Source organism: Dipodomys ordii, unplaced genomic scaffold (assembly GCF_000151885.1).
Source record: "Dipodomys ordii isolate 6190 unplaced genomic scaffold, Dord_2.0 Scaffold50, whole genome shotgun sequence".
Taxonomy (NCBI): Eukaryota; Metazoa; Chordata; class Mammalia; order Rodentia; family Heteromyidae; genus Dipodomys; species Dipodomys ordii.
In genome coordinates, this window is record NW_012267266.1 from 3,675,909 (window position 1) to 3,700,167 (window position 24,259).

Genomic DNA, 24,259 nt, shown 5'->3' on the forward strand with positions numbered 1-24,259 from the left:
GTAATTCAGACTTCTCACCCTGGCTCTCACAGCCCCCTATCTGGGGTCTGTTTGCCTCTTCTCTTGCCCCACTCTCATCTTCCACTCACCTTTATCCACATAGTCCTCCTTTGGCCCATGAATTCACCAAGTTCACTCCTACCTTAGGGCATTTATCCAATGTATATTACTACCTTGTCTTCCTCGTTGATTACCTGTTGATTGTCTATGCGCCTTACAAAAGAACAGAATGCTTGTCTGTCCTGCTCATTTCTCTATACTCAGTTCAAAAACTGTGCCTGGCATGTAGTAGTTGAATCTATTCATTCACTGGAAAGAAATGAATGGCAAACAAGTGATCCTTTAGGAAGGCAAACTATCTAAAGTGGCTAAGCGTTCCTGCTAGATAAGGTGGGCTCCTTGTGGTCTGAAATTTGATCCTCTTTACCGTGAGGAAAGAGAATGACTGTGACCCCAGATCCTCTGACAGCCGCAGGCCTTCTGAGTGACAGACTTACTTGCTGGCTGTCTCTGTGGGGGACACGCCCAGCCCATCACCACAGCCATGAAGCAGAGGCTACTGGCTCAGTGTGCCATCCGTTGCCAGGCCTCCTGAATGAGCACTGCTGTCCCCCAACAGGCATTCCCCAGCCCTGTTCACTGAGAGCCCAGTGGCCATGGTGAGGGATACAGGAGGGTCCCTGTGTTAGAACCATAAAAAAGAGCAACACTGGGGTTGGAGGCTCAGATCAGTTGGTAGAATGCCAGCCAATTACTCAAGTGTCAGGTACCAAGCTCAAGACCCAATCTTGCCACAAAAAGGAAAGAAAGAGAAGGAAGAATGAGAAAGAAAAGAGCAACATACCCCAGTGAGGAGACCGAGTGTTCTGAAACCTGAGAAGAGCTGTCTGTGTCTGCATTTATCAAGACAAAGAAGGGAAATAGCTGGAGGTCACCAGTGGACTGTCCAGTAGATCACCAACCTTAGAACAAAGCCAGATGTGCAGATGCATCCCATTTGTCATCAGTCACCGGGGTGTACACTAATAACAGATGCACATTGCTGCACTTCATAGTTTAAAAAAAAAACCTGAGGAGTCTGAAACCCACACGTCTGACAACTTCATGGCTATATTTTAGGTCCCTATCCAGCTTCTGGAGCTCCCTGGTGATTACCACCAGCATCTTGGGCTGAGAAAGGTGATAAGGCATTACTGGGACTCTAGAGCAGATGAAGGTGCAGGAAGGGTGCTGGGGTAGGACTCCAGTCACACAGCCCTCCATATATAACCACATATAACCTCGCTGTGTGGGGCAGTAGGTGGAAGGGGTCGGGGAAGGAGGGAGGAAAGGAAGGGAGGGAAAGGAAGGAGGAAGAGAGGAAGGAAGGAAGCAAGCAAGCAGCATTTGAAACTATGAGAAGCCAATAACTTGGGAGAAGAAAACATACTAGCAAAAGGTCAATAGCCTTCATATTTATAAAGAGCTCTTACAAATCACTAAGATGAGCACTCAATAGAAAAACAGACTGCAGACATGAACAGGCAATTCCAAAGGAGAAATACAATGGGCCAATACACTTAAGAGAAATGTTCAGCCTCACCAGTAATCAAATAAAATGCAAATGACAACAACAAAGAGACGTTATCTTTTGCCTACCTAATTGGCAGAGATTAAACACATGATAAACACCTCACTGATGGTGAGGGTGTGGAAAAAACAGGTCCTGTCATTCACTAAGGGGGAGTGTGAGTTGGTGCAGCCTTTCCAGAGGGCAATTTGGCAGCATGCGAAGCTCCGAAGATTGGACACTCTTTGACGTTGTGATTCCACTTTGAAGAAGATTGCCTTAGGAAATAATTGTGGATCATAATAATAATAATAATAAGAGCTAACCTTTATTAAATACTCTCTGGGTGCCAGGCTTCACATGCATCATCTCATATAATCCTTGCAGCCCTCATCCCACCAGGCGGGAGCTATTATTTATCATCTGTATTTCACAGATGCATCAGTGAAGGCACAAAAGAATGAAGTGCATGGCATGATGATAATCAAACTAGCAAGTTGCAAAATGTGAATTTGAACATGTGCAGTCTGCGTCCAGAGTCGGACTACCCATACTACAGTGGTCCCCTAGGATTGTTTGTAACAGCAGCCAGAGTGAATGCTTCCTAACGCAATCAGTTACATAAATCATGATACTCCTACACAGGAATATTATGCAAGTATGAAAAAAGATCCTTTGGAAAAATATGTGCCTGAGTGCCAGAAGATCTCTGAAAGGATAGTAAAGAAGCTGATTTTTTTTAAATCCTGTTGTCTTCTAGAATGCAACAGAATGGCTGTGCCCAAAAATTAGAGAGAAGCTGGGCATGCTGGCTCATACTCATAAGCCTAACTCAGGGAGTTGATATCTGAAGGATCACAGTTCTGAGACCCCCTTCTCAACTGATAGCTGGGCACAATGGCATATGCCTCTCATCTCAGCCACTCCGGAGGGGTGTAGTTCCAGGCCAGCTTGGGCAAAAATCATTTACAAGTCTCCATCTCAACAGAAGTTCAGACATAGCAACACGCCTCTATCATCCCACGTACCACAGACACCAGCCCTGGAAAAAAAGCAAGATTTTTATCTCAGAAATAATTCATACATAAAAGGGCTAGAAGAGTGGCTCAGACATAGACCACTTGCCTAGAAGTGCTAAACCACCAATGTGGAGATATTACCTATTAACATATATATATATATATATATATGAAATGCATACATATGAAATGCATTTATATATATGTATATGTTATGTTATAAAATTTCTTCCATATAGCACCTGAAATGCTATTAAACATTCTAAAAAAATTCTTAGAGTCTTTACTTAGAGATTCATTTATCTAGGTATCTTCATAATGTAGATTCTTCATTAATAGTGTTCATCTACGTGTTCTTCAAACCAATTTCCTCAGGAAACCCTTTACATTGCTAATACCTATGTTCATGTCTTGAGATTCTCATGTCTTACAGAATTCAGTTTGGAAAATTGTGGTATTAATATTTAACACGAAGATGAAAGAAACATATTATTGGTTCCCATTTCAGTTTTTGTTGTTGTTGTTTTCTGGTCCTGGGGGTGGAACTCAAAGCCTAAGCACTGTCCCTAAGTTCCTTTTGCTACCACTTGGGTCACAGCACCACTTCTGGCTTTTTCTGACTATTTTATTGAAAATAAGAGTCTTATGGACTTTCTTGCTAGTATTGGCTTTAAACTGTGATCATCAGATTTCAGCCTCCTGAGTAGCTGGGATTACAGACATGAGCCACCAGCACCCAGCTATATTTTAAAAATGGTGTGTGTGTGTGTGTGTGTGTGTGTGTGTGTGTGTGTGTGTGTGATTTCTGACTACTGACATAATGCATGATTTTGTTTACTTCTTTCTACTCATTTATATTTTTTTGTAATTTTCTAAACTACACGAAGTTATTTCATATAAAACCGTAACTTTTTAAATAAGACTTTCTTGTGATGCTCCCTCTGTTCCTGGCACTTCCCTTCCCCTCCTCCCTACTTGCAAGCAACTGTCAGGGTATAAAGTGGATCCCTCTGTCTCTAGCCAGACCCTGAATGGCCTTCAGAGCCATTTCTAGCTCACTGCCAGTCTTTGGGCTACCAAAAGAAGGACCAATGGCTTAGACAGGATCCAGAGCCCCTAGCTCCTCCTTGGCCCAGCAGACCCTGCCTTCTGCTACTGGAAGATGTATACAGGGGCTCCAGCATTCAGAGAGAGGTGTGGTTGTAAAAGCAGTCCTCAGGATGCAGTCGGACACTCTGCAAATCCAGACATCTGGGCTTTGGTCCCAGCCCTGCGGCTGCCTGGTTAAATGGCTTCAGTCAAGTTTCTGAACACTGAGGCTCATTTTTGCAGTCAATGTGAGCGTGACACTTGCCTCACAGAGTTCAAGGACCAAAAGAGAGTGTGGATGAAAGCATTATGTGACCTATAAAGGGCAGTACTAGGGTCAACTGTGTGTACCTCAGCAGCTCACCCTGACTTGCCGTCATCTTCCTCACAGCAGCGGATCTCTTCCTTTTCCTTTTTTTTTTAATTGGTGGAGAGAAGAGTGAGGAGTTGGAACACAAGGTGTGTTGGAGCCTGGGTAATGGAATCAGAATAGTGCTTACAAAAATATATACATAGAAAATGAGGCAGGCATCCGTGGCTCATGCCTGTAATCCTAGCTCGGAGGGCTGAGATCTAAGGAAGGAAAGTTTGTTAGTCTCTTGTTGCCAATTAAATCACAGAAAAAGCCAGAAGTGGCACTGTGGCTCAAGTGGTAGAGTGCTAGCCTTAAGCAAAAATAGCTCGGGAACAGTGCCCAGGCCCAGAGTTCTAGCCCGAGGACTAGAAAAAAATGGGGAAAGCCTCTTAGCTTGAGACTCACAGCTTTGTGCCATGCTAGGCTCACCCATTGGGCAACTTGGTGCTCTGGACCATATGTGATTTTCCTAAACTGCTACCTGGCACATCTCCTACCCCTTCTAGCCCCATCCTTTAGCTCTGAGCTGAGTGACCCTAGGTCTAAGGTGGCTCCTTTGGGTTCCCAAATTGCCAGGCATCCATGAGCTGTGCTATGATGGTAATTCATGGTTACAGCTCTCCAGCTGGGCTGCACTTTCTGGGAGTGGTAGCTCAGTCCACCATGTTGGGCCTCCCATTTCCTCTGCATCCAGCACAGGCCTAGGAACTTGGGACAAGAATTAAGTCCGGAATATTGAGGTCATGAGCAAGAACTTGAACTCCAGTTTCATCACTTCCCCTTAGGAAAGAAGCTTCACCTTCTGAGCTTTAATCTCTCCATGGATAAAATGGATTTATACACCTCAGTGAATTTACCAGGTTATTGTGAAGGTTTTAGAAGTTAATGTAACCAGGAGCCAGTGGTTTATGCCTGTGGTCCTAGCTACTAAGAGAATGAGAGCTGAGGATCACAGCTCAGGCCGGAAAGTCCATGAGATTCTTATCTCAAAAAATATGAAGGTAGAGGTGTGGCCCAAGGAGTAAAGCACTAGCCTTGAGCAAAAAGCCCATGAGGCATTGCTCAGGCCCTGAGTTCAAACCCTATTACTGGCACATGCACGCACGCGCGCGCGCGCACACACACATACACATTCACAAGTTATTATAAAGCTCCAAGTACCATTCCAGGTACAAAAAAAAAATAAGCAGTGCATTGATCTTGCTGCAGATTCTATAAATGCTGGTTGTATTAAACAAAGAAAAGTCACCAGGAGTGTGACTCCTGGGCCTACCAGAGACCCTGTTGTTCATGTTTGCTCCATGCTACCTGCACCGCTGCCATACTCATCCACTTGCCTTGTACCCACAGCCACTCGGCCCAAGCTGAAGAAGATGAAGAGCCAGACAGGACAGGTGGGTGAGAAACAATCGCTGAAGTGTGAGGCAGCAGCAGGGAACCCCCAGCCTTCTTACCGTTGGTTCAAGGATGGCAAGGAACTGAATCGAAGCCGCGACATTCGAATCAAGTATGGCAATGGCAGGTGAGTGATGTCCTCCATCTCACCCAGAGCCCTCTCTTTGGAAGAGAGGCCTGAGCTGGCAGCGCACAGGGCTGTGCCCCAGAATCAATGTGGAACTGGCTCCACACTTCTCCACCCTCCCCTTCCTTGCCACGCCAACCCCATCCTGGCTGCCTGGCTTCCACTGGTTATGTGAGCTCCAGGCATTGAGGACCATAGACAAGAATTAAGCAATTCACATCTTCAAACGGTTGGAGGCAATTGATTGTCAAGCTCTGCTTTACCAATCGAAGTCCTTGCTTGTCCCTAAAACTTTCCCTCAAAAAGACCTAATTTGGTAGCTAGAAGCCCCTCCAACTGCCAATTTTGGCAAAAGGCACAGCCTCCAGAACGCCTTTGGAGTTGACACTTGACAGAGCACGCGAAAGGGACAGGGAACATAGGCTTGATTGGTGTTAGGGGAGTCAGTACCTCGGACAGTTTCCTCCGATGACTTGAGAATTGTGTGTAAGTGTATGTATGGAAGGGGGACCCTTATCAGACCCTAGGCACTATCCCTTAGCTCAAGGCTGTCTTTGCCCTACCACTTGAGCCACAGCTCCACTTCTGGCTTTTTGATGGTTAATTGAAGAATCTCATGGTCTGGTTTTGAGCCTCTGAGATCCTTAGACCTCCATCTCCTAAGTAGCTAGGATTACAAGTGTGAACCACCAGTGCCCATCTTGAGTATATCCTTTCACCATGAACCTGTGCTCCTAGGTAGTGACCCTTAAGTCTCCAGGCTGGGACAATGGCCACATGTCCATCTTGGTTTGGTCAGGCAGGGGCTTCAGGCACCAGGGAAGCCAGGAGTTCAAGAGCAGCCCCTGTGCCCCCCCCACCTCTCTCTGCCTGCTAAGCAGATATTCTACCTGCCCTTGCTCTGTCAACCCTTGGGCCTAAGTGGCACCCCTCTCTGAGTAAGTGCACCCTGACTTTTCTGCCCCCCATCCCCTAGGGTAACTTGCAACCACACCTTCTAGTATGTCATTTTTTTCTCTTCATCCCCCCAAAATGCAAATGAAGGCACTTTTAGAGGATTTCCAGTCTGCCTCACAACAGAAAGTGATGGAAAGAGAGCCAACACAGGCCTCCCCTGCTGGCTGTATGTCTGATATGCACGCCCTGCCTCTGCACCTTACTACGTGGAAGAAGGTGTGGAGGTCAGAGACTAGCTCTGATTCTCTTAGCCTCTGACTTTGGGGAAAAAAGACAGAACTAAGCCCCTCTGTATGCAGCAAAAGCAGAAAATAATTTAGGGAGGGTTTGGTCTCGATGAAAGGTTTGTAGCTGTCAGAAGGTAGAGAGTGGGGGGAGAGTCCCGTGTGTTCCCATTCTATAACACTGGCAGAAAATTCAGGCTGCCCACCTGGCTCACAGGAGGCCACCTTCCTGCTGCCCCTTGAAGACCTGCTCCAGGCTAAGGAGGGGTGATGGGTTATTGGAGCTGGAGCTCACGGGGCTCTTGTTCTCTGTCTTAGAAAATGACCTCTCCACTACTTCCAAAACCAAGAAGCCAGGAGAGAAATTTACCCTTGCTGTCCAAATATTCCCAAGCAACCTACACACACCCTCCCATCCCCACCACACTCACCTCCCACTTCCTGGCACACATATATACATCCCTCTCCTAGAGCCCTGGCACCCCCCCCCCAACTCCATCATTTGGCTGCTAACTTAAGCCTGTTCATCTCAGCAAACTCATTCTTTTTTTTTTCTTTAACTTTCTGGTAGCGCTGGAGTTTGAACTCCAGATCTCCACATTTTGCTAGGCAGATACTCCACTATTGAGCCACCAAGTCCAGCCCCTGGCAACATTGCTCTTGCCACTTTTATCCAGAACACTTTCCTTCTTGGCTGATTTAATGACTTTGTCACCTTAGGTCCAGATGTATGCTACCAGCTGAGTGCCAGTCACCAGTCCAGAGACAAGCTTTTGGGATTCAAAATGCCCCAAGCCAAACTCCTGACATTGCCTCTCCCTACTATCTCCCTCCTCTTGTCCCCAGCCTCCCTGCTCCCAGCACCTGTCCCTGACCCCAAAAGGAGTGGCACTACCCTCCCCATGCCATCTCTTCAGGTAACACCATAGCTCTGGCAGAACGCACCGTTCTTGCTCTGCGTGTTTCTTCCTTGACCTCCCCCCTCCACTGTCCCACTCTTGGCCATCTTTCTAGGAATCAGCTTCTTTTGTGAATTCATAGCTCTATCTACCCTTTACATATTGAGTATCAACTATGTTCCAGAGGCTGGGACACATCCGTGAACAAAACAACTGTGACAAGTACCTTCCCAAGTCTCTAGGTCAGCTTCCAGTACGGAATCTGGTGACATTCTGACTGTTTCTTCAGAAAAGTGGCCTTTTACACCCAGTTTTTATAATTCTGGAGGTCCACTGACCCCCAGAAGTACCTGCAGAGGCTGATTTCCTTCTCTGTGGTACAGGGGATTGAACCTAGGACTTCTTGCTTGAGCCCTGGCCTCAGCTCTTCCATTATTTTTAGCCTCACCAGAGCCATAGGGTCTCACAAGTTAAGATTTTCAAATTCACTTGAAGATCTCAACTGTTCTCAGCTAGCCTCTCACTTGAATTCCTTTTGCCTCTGCCTCTGCTTCTGCCGCGAGGGTAGCTGGATTGTAGGCATATGCCATCACTCCTGGATTGCTTGGTTGTCTGTTTATATTTCAGTACTGGGCATTGAACCCAGGGCCCCACACATACTAGTGAAGTCTCTACTATTCGGGCTATGCCTGTAGCCTGGGATGATTTCTAACATGGACACATGTGATCATTCATTCCTTACCTGACTGATCTACAAAACCTACCTGGCACAACCTTTTGGGCTCATCCAACTCTTCTTGGGATATAGATCAGTGCCCTGCTGTTCCCTAACCCTGCTGCTTGCCTGACCCCTCATCTTCCTCTTCATGACCTTGGACTTGAGCCCAAGCTGTTCCCTACCCTGGGTAGCTTATCCCATTTGTCTCTGGCAAAACCTTCCAAGGCTTGGGTGAACACCAGGCCAAGCCCTCTAGACCACTCTTGCCCCTCCAATAATAAGTTAGACATAGCTTTATGGTACTGTTAGTAGATCTATTACTCCTAAGAGCTTCAAAAGTTACTCTCTTCTCCCATCCACCCTCTTCTCCCCTGAAGGCCTAGCAGAGAAGAGAGCCACTGCCAGTATGGAATTGATAAAAAATTTTGCAGGGCTAGCCCTCATGTCCTGGGTACAAGGTTACAGAGAGGCTAGGCAGGAGGCCCTATACATTGTCCAGACTTCTGAACAACGTACTTTCTGCTTAAGCTTCAGTTTCACCTGACCAATAAGTAGCCCAGTCCAGACAAAGGACATGGGTGGTGAGTCTTAGTCTGAAATGAGTCTCTGGTACCTACCTACCTACCAATCAGAGCCCTGCTTGCAGAGATCTCCTTGTCCTTCCTATCCTGCCCCTAGGTTCCAGCAGTAACTTGCTAGTGGTGGAGGAATGGGCCATGGTGAGGATGTCTATATGGTAAGAACATACTCTCTGAGCACTGGGGCCCGGGCCAGAAGCTTCTTTTCTGGCCAACCCTTCTCTGACCTCCCTGCCTACCATGCAGCATGCGCCATGGCCCCCTTCATGCTCTGTCTGCCCAAGTTGCCCTTGGTCTTGGACTCTCTGTTGGCCTGCAGAGTCACACACACACACACACACACACACACACACACACACACACACACCCCTGAAGGGTGCTAGCGGTCACATGCCCACCACACTGTAGGTTTGTTTTTTTTGTTTGTTTGCTTTGTTGGTTGGATAGTTGGTTGAATTCTGGGCCTGGGCACTGTCCCCCAGTTCTTCAGCTCAAGGCTAGTTCTCTACCACTTGAGCCACAGCGTCACTTCCAACACACTGTGGTTTCTTACTCAGGACTTCCTGTGCCAGGAGTAAACTGCTACCCCCAGAGCCCTGGGCACAAGCCCTCCCCTGAAGAACCGTATGTTCCCTTATTTATGAGGGGCAGGCTAGGACAGGCCCCTCAGGAGACAGATCAGGGAGGAAACTGTGTGGCCGCCTAGATCCCGTTGCTGCAAGCAGAGAAGCAGCTGGAGAAGGTGGGGACAGCACCCTTCACAGGGCAGAGCTGGGTCACCCAGTGATGGGGTACCAGGAGCCCAGCATCATGCCCGCTGGGAAGTTACAAAAGAGGCTCAGATCACTAGGGATTCCAGCTGGAGCTAGAAAAAGTGGGACAGTAACTTTGAGAATGGAGAAACCTACTGGGCCCTTCCTCAGCTACACCCCAGAGCCTTGATGTCTCTGAACTTACCTCAGTTAGATCCATAAGACCTTTGTCAAGCTGAGCACTGCTATCACACCTGTAATCCTAGCTATTCAGGAGGCTAAAATCTAAAACTCACAGTTTGAGGCCAGGCTGTGCAGGAAAAATCTATGAGAATATTATCTCTAATCAATCAACAACAAGCCAGAAATGGATCTGTGGCTCAAGTTGTAGAGCACTAGCTTTAAGTGAAACACATACACACACACACACACACACACACACACACACACACACACTGGCCAACTCTTGCACTTGGCAGGGACTTTATCACTTCTTTTTATTCCTCCATGAAGGGGTACTCCCTTAGAGGCCCAGGTCTAGAAGACCTTCATATAGGAGCCCTTCCTTCAAATTCCAGCTTTGCCTTTCTGATATTCTGTATGCCTTACTCAGACTTGTCCTGTTGCGTATGATAACTTTGAATGTAGCTGTAACTGAAAGGAGAGTCTGGCTCTATGTCTCTCTCTCTCTCTCTCTCTCTCTCTCACACACACACACACACACACACACACACACACACACACACACACGAGCCCTGTGACCCTCGGGTGATTTCCTGCCCTGTTCACACAGTGCACAGAGAAGCTGGCTTTGTGGCATCTAATTAGGCTACAGCAGGGAAGGAGATGCTGTCTCCGTCAGAGGGGCCTCCAGGGCTCTGCTTAATGAAGGGAACAAACTTTAATTGACAGAGGAGAGTTGTGGGAAGGCACCAGGCCAAGGAGAGAGACCAGCTTGAGCCAGAAAGGGTATGGAATAGTCAAGCAGCTGTCATATTAGTGAGGACATCACAAAAGCAAGATGATCTATGGACACAATAATTACAACTCTTCTTTTAGGGAGGGGTTGGGGTGAAGGGGTCGGGGCAGAGGCCAGTCCAAGAGAGAGGTTCATAAAGCATAAAGCCACCAGTAGGGATGGTGGTCTAGTTTGCATTTCCTCAATCCTGGTCCAACCTCTTCCTTCACCACCCCTGTCCTCCTTATGCCAACAGCCCCTTGGGACTCAGGACCCTGACAATTCTGCTAAAAATCACCCCTTCTCCCACTGTGCCTAGTCAGGAAACTGGTTTTTAAACTCCTTACTGAAAAGAGAAATCTTACAACATGAAAAGACATTTCCATGCTTCTTCCCCAGTAAATGCCAGGCCAGATCCTGGGCTTCATATAAGGCTCTTGCTGATTGTAGAGAACACTGGGCAGAGGGAAGGTTGGAGTGACAAACAACCCTTTGCAGAGTCTAGGCACCTGAGGTAAGTGCGTGGAAGCTATGAAAAGGAAGGAATAGTCTGTCCAGGACTTCAGAAAGAAGAAAGGAAGCAGGGCCAGGTGCCCTACAGTCACAGCACTTGGGGGATTCTGTCCTGCCCAGGCCTGATCTACAACTCTCAACCTGTAGGGACTAGATGAAGAAGAAGCTAGCCCCAGCTTCAAATCCCCAAGGACAGCCCATGTCCTCACCGACTACAACTAAGTGTCCTTGGGCAAGCCAGGAACCCTGCAGGAACTCAATTTTCCCATTTGGAAAAAGAGAGAACCCATATTGGCCCTGAGGATCCAATCAGGATCTTTTTATGCACACCTCCTGCTCCTCACACAGAAGGTACTCAGGAAACATCTGTTGAATGAATAAAACCCCTTGGAGAGGTCACAGAGTGCCCCCTTGGTAGCAGAGCTGAGGGGAGAGCCACAAGTTGCTACCTGAACCTGATAGAACAATGGCTGTCCCAAGTACTTGGATGTTTGTGCCGTTCTTTGCTCTTATAACAGAGTACATGAACCGGGTTATTTATAAATAATGGGAGTGCATGAGTTCTCCGTCTGTAGAGAGTGGGAAGTTCGAGATCAAGGAGCGACATCTGGTTTGGACCTTTTGCTGCATTGCTGCATCATAGCATGGAAGAAGGCATCACATAATAAGAGAGTAAGAGAGCAGGAGGGGGAGCTAGAAGGGGTGTGCATATGCATGCACACTTGCATGAAAGAGAGTGAAGGGGGGGGTTCAGAACAACAAACCCAATAATGACTCTAGTGATAACATTAATCCATTCATGGAATTGGAACTGTCATGACCAAAACATCTTGCATATAGAGCCCACCCCCCCCCAACACTATTTCAGTGGAGATCAATGAGCTTTGGGAGACACATTCAAACCATAACACCGAATATAGGTTATTTCCAGAGTAATAAGCCACAACCTCTAAGGAAAGCAGAGACAGCTGGAATGAAGGATGTGGACACGTGACTTCTTAAGGGACCTGCTATTCCTTCCTTAGAAAAATGTGAGAAAGAAAGCTCAGCCCTAGGAAAGGAGAGATGTGAACATTCATAGATTTAGAACATGTGTGCAGCCATCGGCCCCACCCTGTGCTAGCCTAAAGACCTAAGTCTCCCTCCAGCTCCACAGCTCACCATATTCTACCTGAACCCCAGCAAAGAGAATCTCTTTCCCATCCCACCTGCACAGCCATTTGGCTCTGTGGGGAGAGGTGAGTGGCTGATTAGCGCTGAGTAGCCACGTGGTCCTGGCTCATGCCTCTCCCACTCTCTCCCCTCCCTAACCAGAAAGAACTCACGGCTACAGTTCAACAAGGTGAAAGTGGAAGACGCTGGGGAGTATGTGTGCGAGGCTGAGAACATTCTGGGGAAGGACACTGTCCGAGGCCGGCTCCATGTCAACAGCGGTAGGTGGCCCCTTAAGGAAGGGATTGGTCCTGGGGGGGGGGGGATTGGGGGGGCAGGGTGGACCGGTTACCCCAGCCCCATGGAGAGAGGCCGGCACATGATCCATCTTGCAGTCAACTCTCCTCCCTCCTGCGGCTGCCATATCAGGCCCCAGATCTCAGCCAATTCAGAGAAATGCAGTCGAAGCATAAATGTTTAGCTTTGTTATCTGGGCCTGGAAGAGCCGCCAGCTCTCATTTTAAATACCCTGAAAACTAAATATTTTGAAATCAAGAGGTGGGGGTGGAGGGAAGGATATTTTTAGAAGGCAATTATGGAAGGCTGGGCCGCCAGGAGCAGGGCTGGGGGAGAGACAGGCCTGGGGCGGGTGAGAGCTGTCTGCTGCATTGCAGGGCACCTGAGCACCGGCCTGTGGCACGGACAGGGTTGGGGTGAAGGGTGGGAGCTGGGGCAGCCCCTGCTTAGGGATATCAGACTTCCCCACTGGTCCTCCTCCCTTGAAGACTTGTACACTAAGACTAGCAACATCCTTTCGCCTCTCTTCTGTGCCAAAGCTGCCCGTCCCCAGGCAGTATCCCTTCACTCATCCCCGTACCCTACATATACCTCCGATCCTTCTCCTCCCAGCACCCACAGATGGAACACACCATTTACCGAGGTACCCAGATTCACTTTCAGTCCTGCCCCCATCAGAATCTAATCCTATGTCTGTCATCACCTGCCTGGATTTCCACCCGACAGCCTGGCCATACTCCCAAAGCCAACACTATCTAAAAGAGAACATTCCTGCCCCGTGACCCTCGGCTGAACAGTCAGCCCAGACCCTGCTGCTCTTGAACTGGCAAGGGACCATCTCCACAGCTCTCTGGGCTCCTTGGGCTACCTTGCCATTATGTCAGTCTGGGCCTTGATGTTCTGGTTAGTCTTTCTGGATTTTTCTCACACTTATCCCTTCCATTCCAACTCCATCTCAAGGGTATCCCTGGCTCAGGTTTCAACCCTACTCACTCACATATCTAAGGAATGGCCTTTGAAAGCACATTCATCTGGCCAAGCCTACACCATTAGTCCAGGCATGCCCATGCTGTGGAGCCACAGGACGAGGACTTGGTTCTCACCACTGTGGCCCAAACTGCATTTGCTCCCCTTGTTACCCCATCCTTATTCTTCCTCTCTCTCTCACTACTCAGCGCATCACAATGCCACTCACCTCCTACCCTCGTCTGGGGCCACTCCTTGGCCTACCATAGTCTGGTGGCATCGCTTGACTTCCAGCCTTAGATTATTTTCAACTTCATGCTGTTGCGGAACTTTCTCTGTGGGTCTGACCAATCCAGTAGATAGTAAGCCTCAAAAGTGGGGGGCACAGAGCCAATGCCTCTCCCTGGGAGTTGTGACCCTAGCTATTATTTGTTGTGCCAGACTCTGCATAAGCTCATGAATACCTATCCAGAATCAGAATGTATTTTATAAGTTATAAGAGGCTCAGAGAGATGATGAGCCTATTGCTCACGCCTATAATCCTAGCTCCAAGCCCTTGTTACTACCTGCTCTTCCTGGGCATGATACGGAAGGCATATCTGGATCTTTCTACCTGCTGCAAGGCTGAAAAAGTGAGATGATCCTGGGATCTAGCACCTGCCACCTTTGTCCTGGTTGGCAGATGCTCTCTGATCCATCATGGATCTGGAGATCCTTTTATATTAGTCAAGAAATGACAAGAACACAAAACTTACAAGTCCAGAGGTCAGAGTGGCACTAGTCATGACAATTCAATAACGAGAGCATAGATCAGGGCAATTTTCCCCACTGTGTGCTGGACTGGTTCTTTTCTCCCATGAAGCAGCTTCTCCCATTTGGGAGACCAGGGGCAAAGGAGAAGAAGTTATGGCTTAGACAGCTCCAGGGTCATGTCACCCCAGCCTGCTACTTCTACTCCGTAACCATCCATCTAGTCATAAGGATAGAAACTGAGGATCCTGCTAAGGTTATGTACCCACCTGCCCCTGTAAGTGCTTAGAAGGGTGGAGTGCCATCTTTGCCAGCTTGTCTGTAAGTAGAGGAGCTCCTGCAAGACAGAGATCCCTAAGCCATGACCTACTGGAACTACATGGAGAAACATTCCTACAGGAGCCTATTAGTAGGGGAAGATGGTTGCCACCCAGAAAGCCAAACTGTTCCCTTTCTGCCATACAGAGCTTAGGACCACAGGCCCATGGGATAAGCTTCAGTCCCATCCCATACACAGCTCACTCAGGCAGCAGCAAGCCAGGTTCTGATCAGCTTAGGAGCCAGACAGGAGAACTTTTGGCTGGAATCCTAGCTACCCATAGGGCTCCTTGCCTCTTGCTTCTGCAGCCCGACAGGAGAGTAGCTGACAAGCTAGTGGAAAGATTTCAGTGATATAGTCTAGGCTCCACTGTAGGTCATGCAATTCCACCTCATTCCATCTCCCTGACCTTCAGTATTCCCCTCATAGGCTGAGCTATGATCTTAGGCCCCTTTCCCTAAAATTCTGGGATTCTGAGTTCAATGTTGAGGCTACATCCTGTATGCCTCACCAACACACACATATATATGTATACACACACACACACACACACACACACACACCACGAGTCTATGACTCTTCTGTGTCCTCTTAAGCCCATGGCAGGCAAGAACCTACTTCTGATGTGAGAAATGGACCAAAAAGGAGACAGGAAATCAGAAAGCCCCTCCTGGTGATATTTTCCCAGGCTGAGATGCCTGAGTTCCTTGTTTACCTTCAGAAACCAGGAGACCTGCAGCAACCACACCCTGAGGAGGGGGCGGAGGGCGGGCAGCGGGCATCTGGGCCTACCCCCTCTGACTCATCCCTAGGTGGGTTGGTATGGCCCGCCCAGGCCTCAGGGGAGCCAGGGCCATGGGAGAGGGGGGAGGGTCAAGGAGCAGCCAGCTGCTCTAGTGGTATCACCCAGCTCTCCAGTAGCTCCCACTGAATTTGAGGGGTGTCTGGTCCTCCACATCAGAGCAGGCCTTCCTGGCTGTCATCACACTGCAGCTCACAAGAAGCCTCCAGTCTCCCTGCCTTGCCTAGAAGGAGGAGCCCAAAAGTTTGTGGAGCTTGTAATAAAACAGTTGGCTTAGTCTGACCCACTTCTGCATTAGCAAAATCAGTGGCGTGGCTGAGGTGGCTGGCCACACAGGGATATCCCAAGCACCAGGCAGAGGACAGGCAGGTTTGCCCTGAAATGTCACAGGACCTTAGAAGTCCCAGAGAGTCCTCCAAGCCTGTCCCCTAGTCAGGGATTTAAAAGGCCACCTGGGTGAACATAATCTGCATTCACATGGGCGCACACATGAATTCACACACACACACCGCAAACCTTTTTCAGTGTGACCCTGCTCTGAGCCCTGGGGAGTCAGAGTCTTGCCCCCTCCCCAGCAAAGTCCCACAAATAGAATTTTGAAAATAACTGCCTCTCCTAATAGACAGAAGCAGGAAGGCACACATACCAAAGGCAAAAGGGATTCTGCCCAGGAGACAGAGCCGTAAGGAAGCAGGAAACTGAGGATCTAGGCCTTGAAAAAAGTAGAGGTTTTTGCCCGTGGGCAAGAGAGAAAAATCAACTACAGCAGTAGGCAGCTCAGCTGTGCAGCACCTGCTCAGAGCCCATCTTGCTCCATTCCTACTCACCAAGGCCCTGATCAATTAACATTTGTAATTAAGTTCAGATATAATTTACATACCATAGGATTCACCATTTGAACATATGCGTCAGTGGATTTTAGTTTAGTCATTAAGTTTTGTGATCACCACTAATCCCAGAACATTTTCATCCCCTCAAAAAGAAGCCCCACATGAATTAGCAGTCCCTCCCGTTACCCCTTCTCTCCAGCCCCTAATAACAACTAATCTTTCTCCTCCTGGGAATTTACTTATAGTAGAAATTCTATATAAAAACAGTCATGCAGTATGTGGCTGGATTCTTTTACTTAACATGTTTTTAAGGCTTATCCATTTGTAGCAGGTATCTTCTATAGCAGGAGCTCCTGCATCTCCTGCTACAAGCATCCATCATTCCTTCTGATGGCAAAATAATATTCCCTCAAATGAATGTACCATATATTACTTAATCATTTCTCAGTTTGGGTTAGTGGGCCATTTGTTGCTCCATTTTGGCTATTATGAATAATGCTGCTGTGAACATTTATATAGAAGTTTTTTTGTTTTTTTTTTGGTTTTTTTTTTTGGGTCCGGTCATGGGGCCTGAACTTTGGGCCTGGGCGCTGTCCCTCAGCTCTTCAGCTCAAGGCTAGCGCTCTACCACTTGAGCCACAGCGCCACTTCCGGCTTTTTTCTTTTTGCTTATGTGGTGCTGAGGAATAGAACCCAGGGCCTCTGGCATGCAAGGCATGCGCTCTACCACTGAGCCACCTTCCCAGCCCCTATATAGAAGTTTTGTATGCACATCGCTTCTCAATCTCTTGGAGATGTAACTAGGAGTAGAAATATGGTAGTTCTATGTTTCTATTATTTTTAAAATCAGTTCATTTTTTGTTTATATGGTACCAAGGAATTGAACCCAGAGTTTCATGAATGCTAGACAAGCACTCTACCACACAGCCATATTCTCAACCCATGTTTATTTTTTCAAGAACCACCTGGGTATTTTCCAATGTAGCTGCACCATTTTATAGTCCCACCAGCAATGTACAAGCCCTCTGATTTCTTCACACTCTCACCAACAGTTATTAGTATCCTTTTAGTGTTATTATTATTATTATTTAGCCATTCTAGCAGATGTAAAGTATTATCTCATTGTGAGTTTCTTTTCAGGTTCCTAACACTCTAACAAGAATACTTACATAAAATAGGAGACAATGTTTTACCCTATAGAAGAGATATCACCATCAGCCAAAGTCACCAGACTAGTCCTGGGATGGCAGCAGAAGACACTTTTTCCCTGAAGAACCAAATATTTATTTGCTCAGGCAACCATTTTCCAGGCCTTCTGCTAAGACTTTGGAGTTCAGTGAGACATGACAGATGTGGCCCACTAAGGGGACTTACTTCTAGCAGGGAGCTATTATAACACATGTAGTCATTTTAGGTTAGAATACGCATGACAAGCACGGTATGTAGGTGAAGAGCAGGCATAAGGGAGGGGTGTGATCCACTGGAGCAGCTGGAGGAGGCTGCTGTAAGGCATTGTTATTTGGAATATACTATGCAAGACTCTAGGCTTCCGGAGAAGCCGAGCTGACTGTAACATACTGCAAGGGAGGAGAGGAGAGAATGAGGGAAGGTGAGGAGACCTGGAGAGGAGTTGGGAAGCCAAGGGAGAGCACTTTGCTCTAGGAAAGAACTGACCTAATTCACATATCTAAAGACTTCTCTAGCAGCTGTCAATCCAAAAGGTCAGAGTAGAAACACAAGTCAGCACAGGAAGACTTTAAGGAGGCTTCTATCATCACCCAAGGAAGAGACCACCATGACCTGGACCAGGAGAGGAAGTAGATGTGGCTGAAGTCTCTTAGGGTACCAGTAGCAACCCTTGGAGATAGATGACAATGGAATTGAGGAGAAACAAGCGATGCCCTCTGGGACTTTGGCAGGTTCCATGTGGCCACTGGCATAGGAAAGACTGGAGAAGACAATGGTTAGGGTAGATGACTTGGAGCCATGTTTTGGACATGTTGGGTTTGGAGTAGCTATGAGCCCTATGAATGGAAAGTTCAAAGGCATAGTCAGACCCTGCACTTAGGATCTGTGCCACCCTGCTTCTCCAAACACAGGGAACATAGTGAAGAAATACAGACCTGCTGACAAGGAGGTGTAGACAGATTGTTTTTGGACCCACATGCATGATATCATGGTGTGAACACCCCTCTGCCTGTGCAAATTTCCCTGCAGATCTGGGCTGGAAGGATATAGAAGGCTGGCCTTTCTGAGCCCCTGGCCTCATTCTCATGCTGCTGTGGTATTAGCAGCCCAGACTCACTGTACTACAGCCAAAGGGAAGGAGAGTCTTCAGTCTCTCTCTTTCTTCACTTGTCCCCTGCCTCCTCCTCCCCGCCCTGCCCACCCTGCCTCGGTGAGCACACATACGTGTGGCAAGCCCAAATGTGCCACTATGGTCTCAACCATGCCAGCCTCCTCACTGATGTGCACTGCTTAACCAACGTGGGTAGAATCCCAATATGGGCACCACAGCGGGTAGCCTCTTCCACCATGATTGTAAAGGGAGCCACAAAGGTCCAGGCTGAGATTTCTCTGGGTTGGCCCAGGCCCACAGGAGGTCCCAGGCTGTGGTCCACATGCTGTTGGCATTCATCTGCTCATGTCAAGCCTTGGTGCTGCTGACGTGTTCTTTCTCAAGAGATTGGGTAGCTGACAAGAATGCACAACTAGGAGTCAGGAGACCTTGTCACAACACATAGTGACTCTGGACAGGCCTTCACACTTCTCTTTGCTCTCTCCTCCTTCCCAGGGGAAGTAAAGGGCAAGACAACCTCTAGGATCTAGCCAGAGACTTCATAACTTGCAGGCATATATATAACTTTGTCCCTTTCTTGGTTTCCTGGGTCTCACTGACCCAGAAAGGGGTGGGGTGGGGGTGCAGAGACCAGCAGCAAGCAGCCTCCTCTCCCAGGCCAGCATGTGGGTCCCAGCTGGGTTTGTGGTGGAGGCTTGGAGGAGCCTCCTGCTTGGAGACATGGGGGCGGGGCTCCAGATGCCAACTCAGCAGCAGGCATGGGGTGCAGAGGAGGCTGGGAACTGGCCCTGCCCACGAGGGTTTTATCAGTGAGCTCCTCAGACATATACAGAGGCAGAGCTGTGTGTACACTCCCAGTCTCCCACGCTCCATCCGTCTCCCTACATGTCTAAACACTGAGGGCACCGAGTGCCTACTCTGTTCCTTCCTTCTCCTCCCACCTCCTCCCCATTACTGAAGGGAGAGTAGATAGATACTCATTTTCCTAAGGAGATAGGCTCCACCAAAGTGAGATGGGCCGCATCTGTCTGAAGGCCACCCTCAGAGCCCCTGGGAGTTAGGAGGTGGGGAGAAGGCAGGGATTCCTTTTTGAAGGCCCAGTCTGGATACACAGCAAAGGGCATCCTCTTATGGATGAAAACTGACCTTCTGGGTAAGAATCTTCCCTCCACATCAGCTATCTGGATGCTGCCCCCTGATGGGGGAGCAAGGCTTTTCATTTGTTTGGTTTTTCAAATGAGTCTGATCAATAAGCTATGTAGTCTTGAGTTAGCTGCCCAAGCACCTAGGCTTAGACTCTCTCTCACTCTGTTTCATATCCCAGCTGCCCCCTTCTCTGAGCTTGTCCCCAGTCCTGTTTCTTTCCCACCAACTGGAAACCCATGATTTATAGCTTGTGCTGTCCCAGGCTAGAGACAATAGCCGATAAGATTGGGAAGGTGGAGGCTACCTGGCATGAGGGGACATTAGAAGAGATCCTGCAAAGCCTGGTGACTTTGATAGCATTCCAGCCCAACCCTGGAGTAAAGGGAGGAGAGCAGAAACTAGTGTTCCCTAACATCTTTGAGATATTAGAAAATCACAGTATGTTAAAGGTACTACCCCTCTGAAGTCCTCGTTCCCTTCCAGCTACACACACACACACACACACACAAGTCCACCATGAGAACTCAAAATACAGATGGATGCAGGTGCTCCTCTCTGCCTAACTTCCCACACTAAACATCAGCATCTGGCCTACCTGCTATGAACCCCCAGCAAGGCAGGAGGGACCAGGCAGAGGTAACTCTGATTCTAGTCACTTCCAGTAAAGCAGAATTTTAGAGGTGTGCCAAGGCTTTTAGAGGTTTGCCAAGAGTGTAGGTCCAGGCTAATAATAATAATGGGCAGATGGTCAGAGCTGCTAGTGGCTGTTCATTTCCCTGTGGTCAACCAAGAGGGACCCACAGACCTTCCCTCCCCAGGCAAGTCCTGCAGGATCTGAGATCTTCCAGCTTTGAGATGAACATGAAGGGTCATGGAAGATGTGATTCCTGGGGCCCAGAGGTGGTCTCAGTGGGTCACTAGCACGTGTCTCTCGTACCTCCAGTGAGCACCACCCTGTCATCCTGGTCCGGGCACGCCCGGAAGTGCAACGAGACAGCCAAGTCCTATTGTGTCAATGGAGGCGTGTGCTACTACATCGAGGGTATCAACCAGCTGTCCTGCAAGTAAGTGACCACTGGGGGCGGGCACAGGGCCAAGAGCAGGGGAGGAGAAGCTGGGGCAGGTGTGGAGGGCTCTAGGAAGAACAGGCTTCAAGCCACTGGGAAGGGGCCCCAAAGGGGTAGACAGGGAAGTTTGCCCACTTCCTAGACCTTTCTGAAATAGAAGATAAAAGCTCTAAGGGGCAAAGAGATTCCTCCAGTCCCAGTTTCCTAGACCCCTACCACTTTGTCTTCTGATGTCTACCTCTTACCAACACCCCTTAGGGATATGGAATGCCAATCTAGGCATTGGGCTAGTTCTCTCTCTCTCTCTCTCTCTCTCTTTCTCTTTCTCTCTCTGTCTCTCTCCCTGTCTCTCTCTCTCACTGTATCTCTCTGTCCATCTGTCTGTCTGTCTGTCTATCTGTCTGTCTGTCTGCCTGTCTCTCTCTCTCTCTTTCTCACTCTCTCTCTCTCCTCTTCTCTTCCTCCTCCTCCTTCCCCATCTCTCAGCAACTCTCCATATTTGTTCTGGAAGAACATGTCCCCAGCAGTGAGGGGCCTGGCAAGCTCAGGTAGGGCACAGGCTCCAGAGCCCTTGGCAACTGAGGCTCCCACTCCTGAAGTTTGGAGGGTACAGGAAGTGTCTGCCCAGAACCTAGTGCTCACCTCAGATCTTGTTGTTCTTCCTGCCGTGAAGGCTCCCAATGTCCAAGAATGGTCTGGGTGCTGCCTATGCCCCTGTAAACCTAGTCCCTCTCTCTGGGGTATGGGGACCCCCTAAGGGCACCATTCTGGGTGTGGCCCATTGGAGGAGTCAAGGTAGCCCCAGCAGGAACTCCAAGGAGCTCAGAAGCACCAGCTCCCTCTAGCAAATAGGGAAGGTGGGAGTAAGTTAGGTCAGGAGGATGTATTAAGACCCAGACCAATCTGTTGAGCCCCCAGAGTCTTCTGGGCAGATTTTCTGGTGAGTGTGTGGGGATGGTGATGGGAGCTTGGCAAAGGAGTACAGGCTCTGTCTAGATCTTAGGGAGGAATGAAAAAGGGGCCTAGGGCCCTGGCAAGGTGCCAAAGATGTCCCATTCCCATGGCATCTGGTCAAAGGCCAGCCCAGTATTCATGGTGATTCAGAGAAAGGGAGATGACTTCCACCTAGACAAAGCAGACTCATACTTCTGGCTCTCCTGCCTCTGGCCTGTCAGACCACATCTGTACCCCCATCCCTGGCTCCAGCCTTTTCTAGAAACATAGGCCTGGCAAGGAAGCCAGCACTTTTAAAGTCCCCTCCACCTAGTGAGGAGGCCACAAAGCTGGTGACCCAATGTAAGGTAGCTTGACTGCACTGCCAGGCAAGGGCTGTGGCTCTGGCCCCGGCTGGCCTCCTTGCTGGCTTCCTCCCTAGTCACACCCTTCACCTGCTGTCACCCCTTCCCACTCTCTTCCCCTCCTAAACCTCAGGGAACAGTCCCAAAAGCAACATCCTGTCCTCCAGGGAAGTTTTGGGTCCGCCCTCCATTCTCATTCTTCCCACTTTCTGCATCTACCAGGCAGCCACATCAGTGTTACAGCCTTGAAATGCTCTGAGCTCTTTGGAACAGACTCAGGAGGGTCCTAGAATTCCTCATAGGGATGGCCCGACCCCACTCCCCCTTTCCTTGTCCTTCACAACAGGCCCTTCCTCTTCCCTGGCCTTCATAAAGATTCAGCATTGTCTTTGAAATCAGCCCTGGCTCCGGGCAGGGAAGGTTTGGTTCCCAGGACGGGATGAGGAGGAGTCCTCCAGTGTCAGGTCCACTGTGGCAAAGGGAGGGATGAGCTATATGGGCCTCCAAAGGAACCTGCCAACATGGCTGCATTCCTTGAGCTTGGGAGCCTGCCCTGCTGAAGCAGAGGACAGAGGGAGGAGCCTGAGCCCTTATGAACATGGTGGGTTCCCTCTCTCCCCTCCCCACCAGAGCAACTGGGCTTTCCTGTTTAGAATGTGACTAGGTACCCCCTCCCCATCTTTGCCCCTTGGATCAGCCCCCAGTCAGGGCTCCTGGAACCCACATCCCTAACTCCCTCTGTCAGCCTGCAGGGGAGAAGGTCAACCCTGGCGGGACTGCGGTCCTTGACGCTGTGCTGGAGAAGGGCAGGGGGGAGGGAGGCCGGGCAGAGCCCAGCGGCCATTCTGGGGGTGGGTGATCTGGGAGGGAAGGGGGGTAGGCCTCTTGGGGTTCCTGATGACACCTGAATGGAATAAAAAAAAAAAGGAAAGAACTTAGGAAACGGAACTCACGTCTTACCATTTGTGCTGTTTGTTTACTTTTTATTTTGATTTTTTTGCATTTCCGCTTAGCTTGGATAATGAAACTACACTGGTCAGTTTCATTCCAGTTTCGATAAAAATCAGTTTTCCTTCCTGGTTTTCTTACACTTGTTGTTGTGTATTGGTTCAGGGCCCTGCAGGGAGTGTTGGAAAAGCAGGCGCACTCCGTAACTCTTTTTCTTTTTCTTTTTCTTTTTTTTTTTTCTTCTGGAATTCAGTGCCAAAAGAAACCGTGTCACTGATACTGAATTTTGTTTGTTTGGTTTTTTTTGAAAAAGAAAAAAAGAGAGACAACTTAAGGGGATTTGAAAATGGGGAGGGGGCCAAATCCAGGTGATTGTCTCTATCTGGGCTAGACAGGGGCCTCCACACTTCCTCTTGCTGCTTTCTCCTCTTCTCTCCGTGTGTTTGTTGAGCACGGTTGGTGCGTGACTCTTGGGGACTGGTTCAGGGGATGATGACAGAACAAGACTCTCTTTCCAGCCCTGTGCACATACCAGTGGCATGCTTTCCTCTTCCATCAGCCCATCCCCCATCCCTCTGCTTCCCCAGCCACTCATGTTCAGGCAACTCCCCCATCCCACCCCATCTGCTTGCTCATCCTCGCCCCATCTCCACCTGCCCTTCATGAACTCCAAGACCCTCACTCCCTCTGGTGCCTGGGGCACACCTTCATTCTTCATCCTTCCTCCTCCAGGTGAGGGCAGCACACATGGCATTATCCCCAGGCTACCAAAAGGAGAAACTGAGGCCCAGGAGGCAGGTGGGAAAAGGGGACAACAGAGGTCCTGACCTATCTGTTCCCCCAGATGTAGCCCATGGGCTCTCCTCAATGTCCCGCTCTTACCCCTGCTCTTCTCCAGCCCCAGGTACAGACCTGCCCAGAGTCACAGCTGATGACTTCCGGAAGGGCTGGGAAGGACTGCTACCTACCGCTCCTTCTGTCCCTGATGGCCCTGAACATCAGAGGGTTGGTCCCTATCTGAGTGGGAACTGACAGCCACCAGCCAGCCACACCTAGTGCTCCATCTCATTGATAGGTGGATGCTTTCTGGACCCTGCTCCCCTAGTCTTGGAAGCAGGTTAACTAGGCTGTAAGCCCAGCCCCACACCCAGAGCCTCCGCTAGGGAAGCCCCCACCTCAACAAGCAAGGTCAAGGAAAGGAACAGGAGTGTCTGAGAGCCCCTGAAGACACTGGTGCCACCCCCCTCCCCAA

At 49.1% G+C, this 24,259-nt stretch overlaps 1 protein-coding gene across 1 annotated transcript in view; it reads left to right on the forward strand.

Annotated features, from left to right (window-relative positions):
* Nrg2 (neuregulin 2) overlaps positions 1–24,259 on the forward strand; it is a 199,703-nt gene that overhangs the window by 157,790 nt on the left and 17,654 nt on the right. Inside the window, exons 2-4 of the mRNA XM_013020307.1 lie at positions 5,363–5,534; positions 12,448–12,566; positions 20,638–20,758. Of these exons, the coding sequence (XP_012875761.1) occupies positions 5,363–5,534; positions 12,448–12,566; positions 20,638–20,758 (412 nt within the window). The remainder of the gene's footprint in view (positions 1–5,362; positions 5,535–12,447; positions 12,567–20,637; positions 20,759–24,259) is intronic.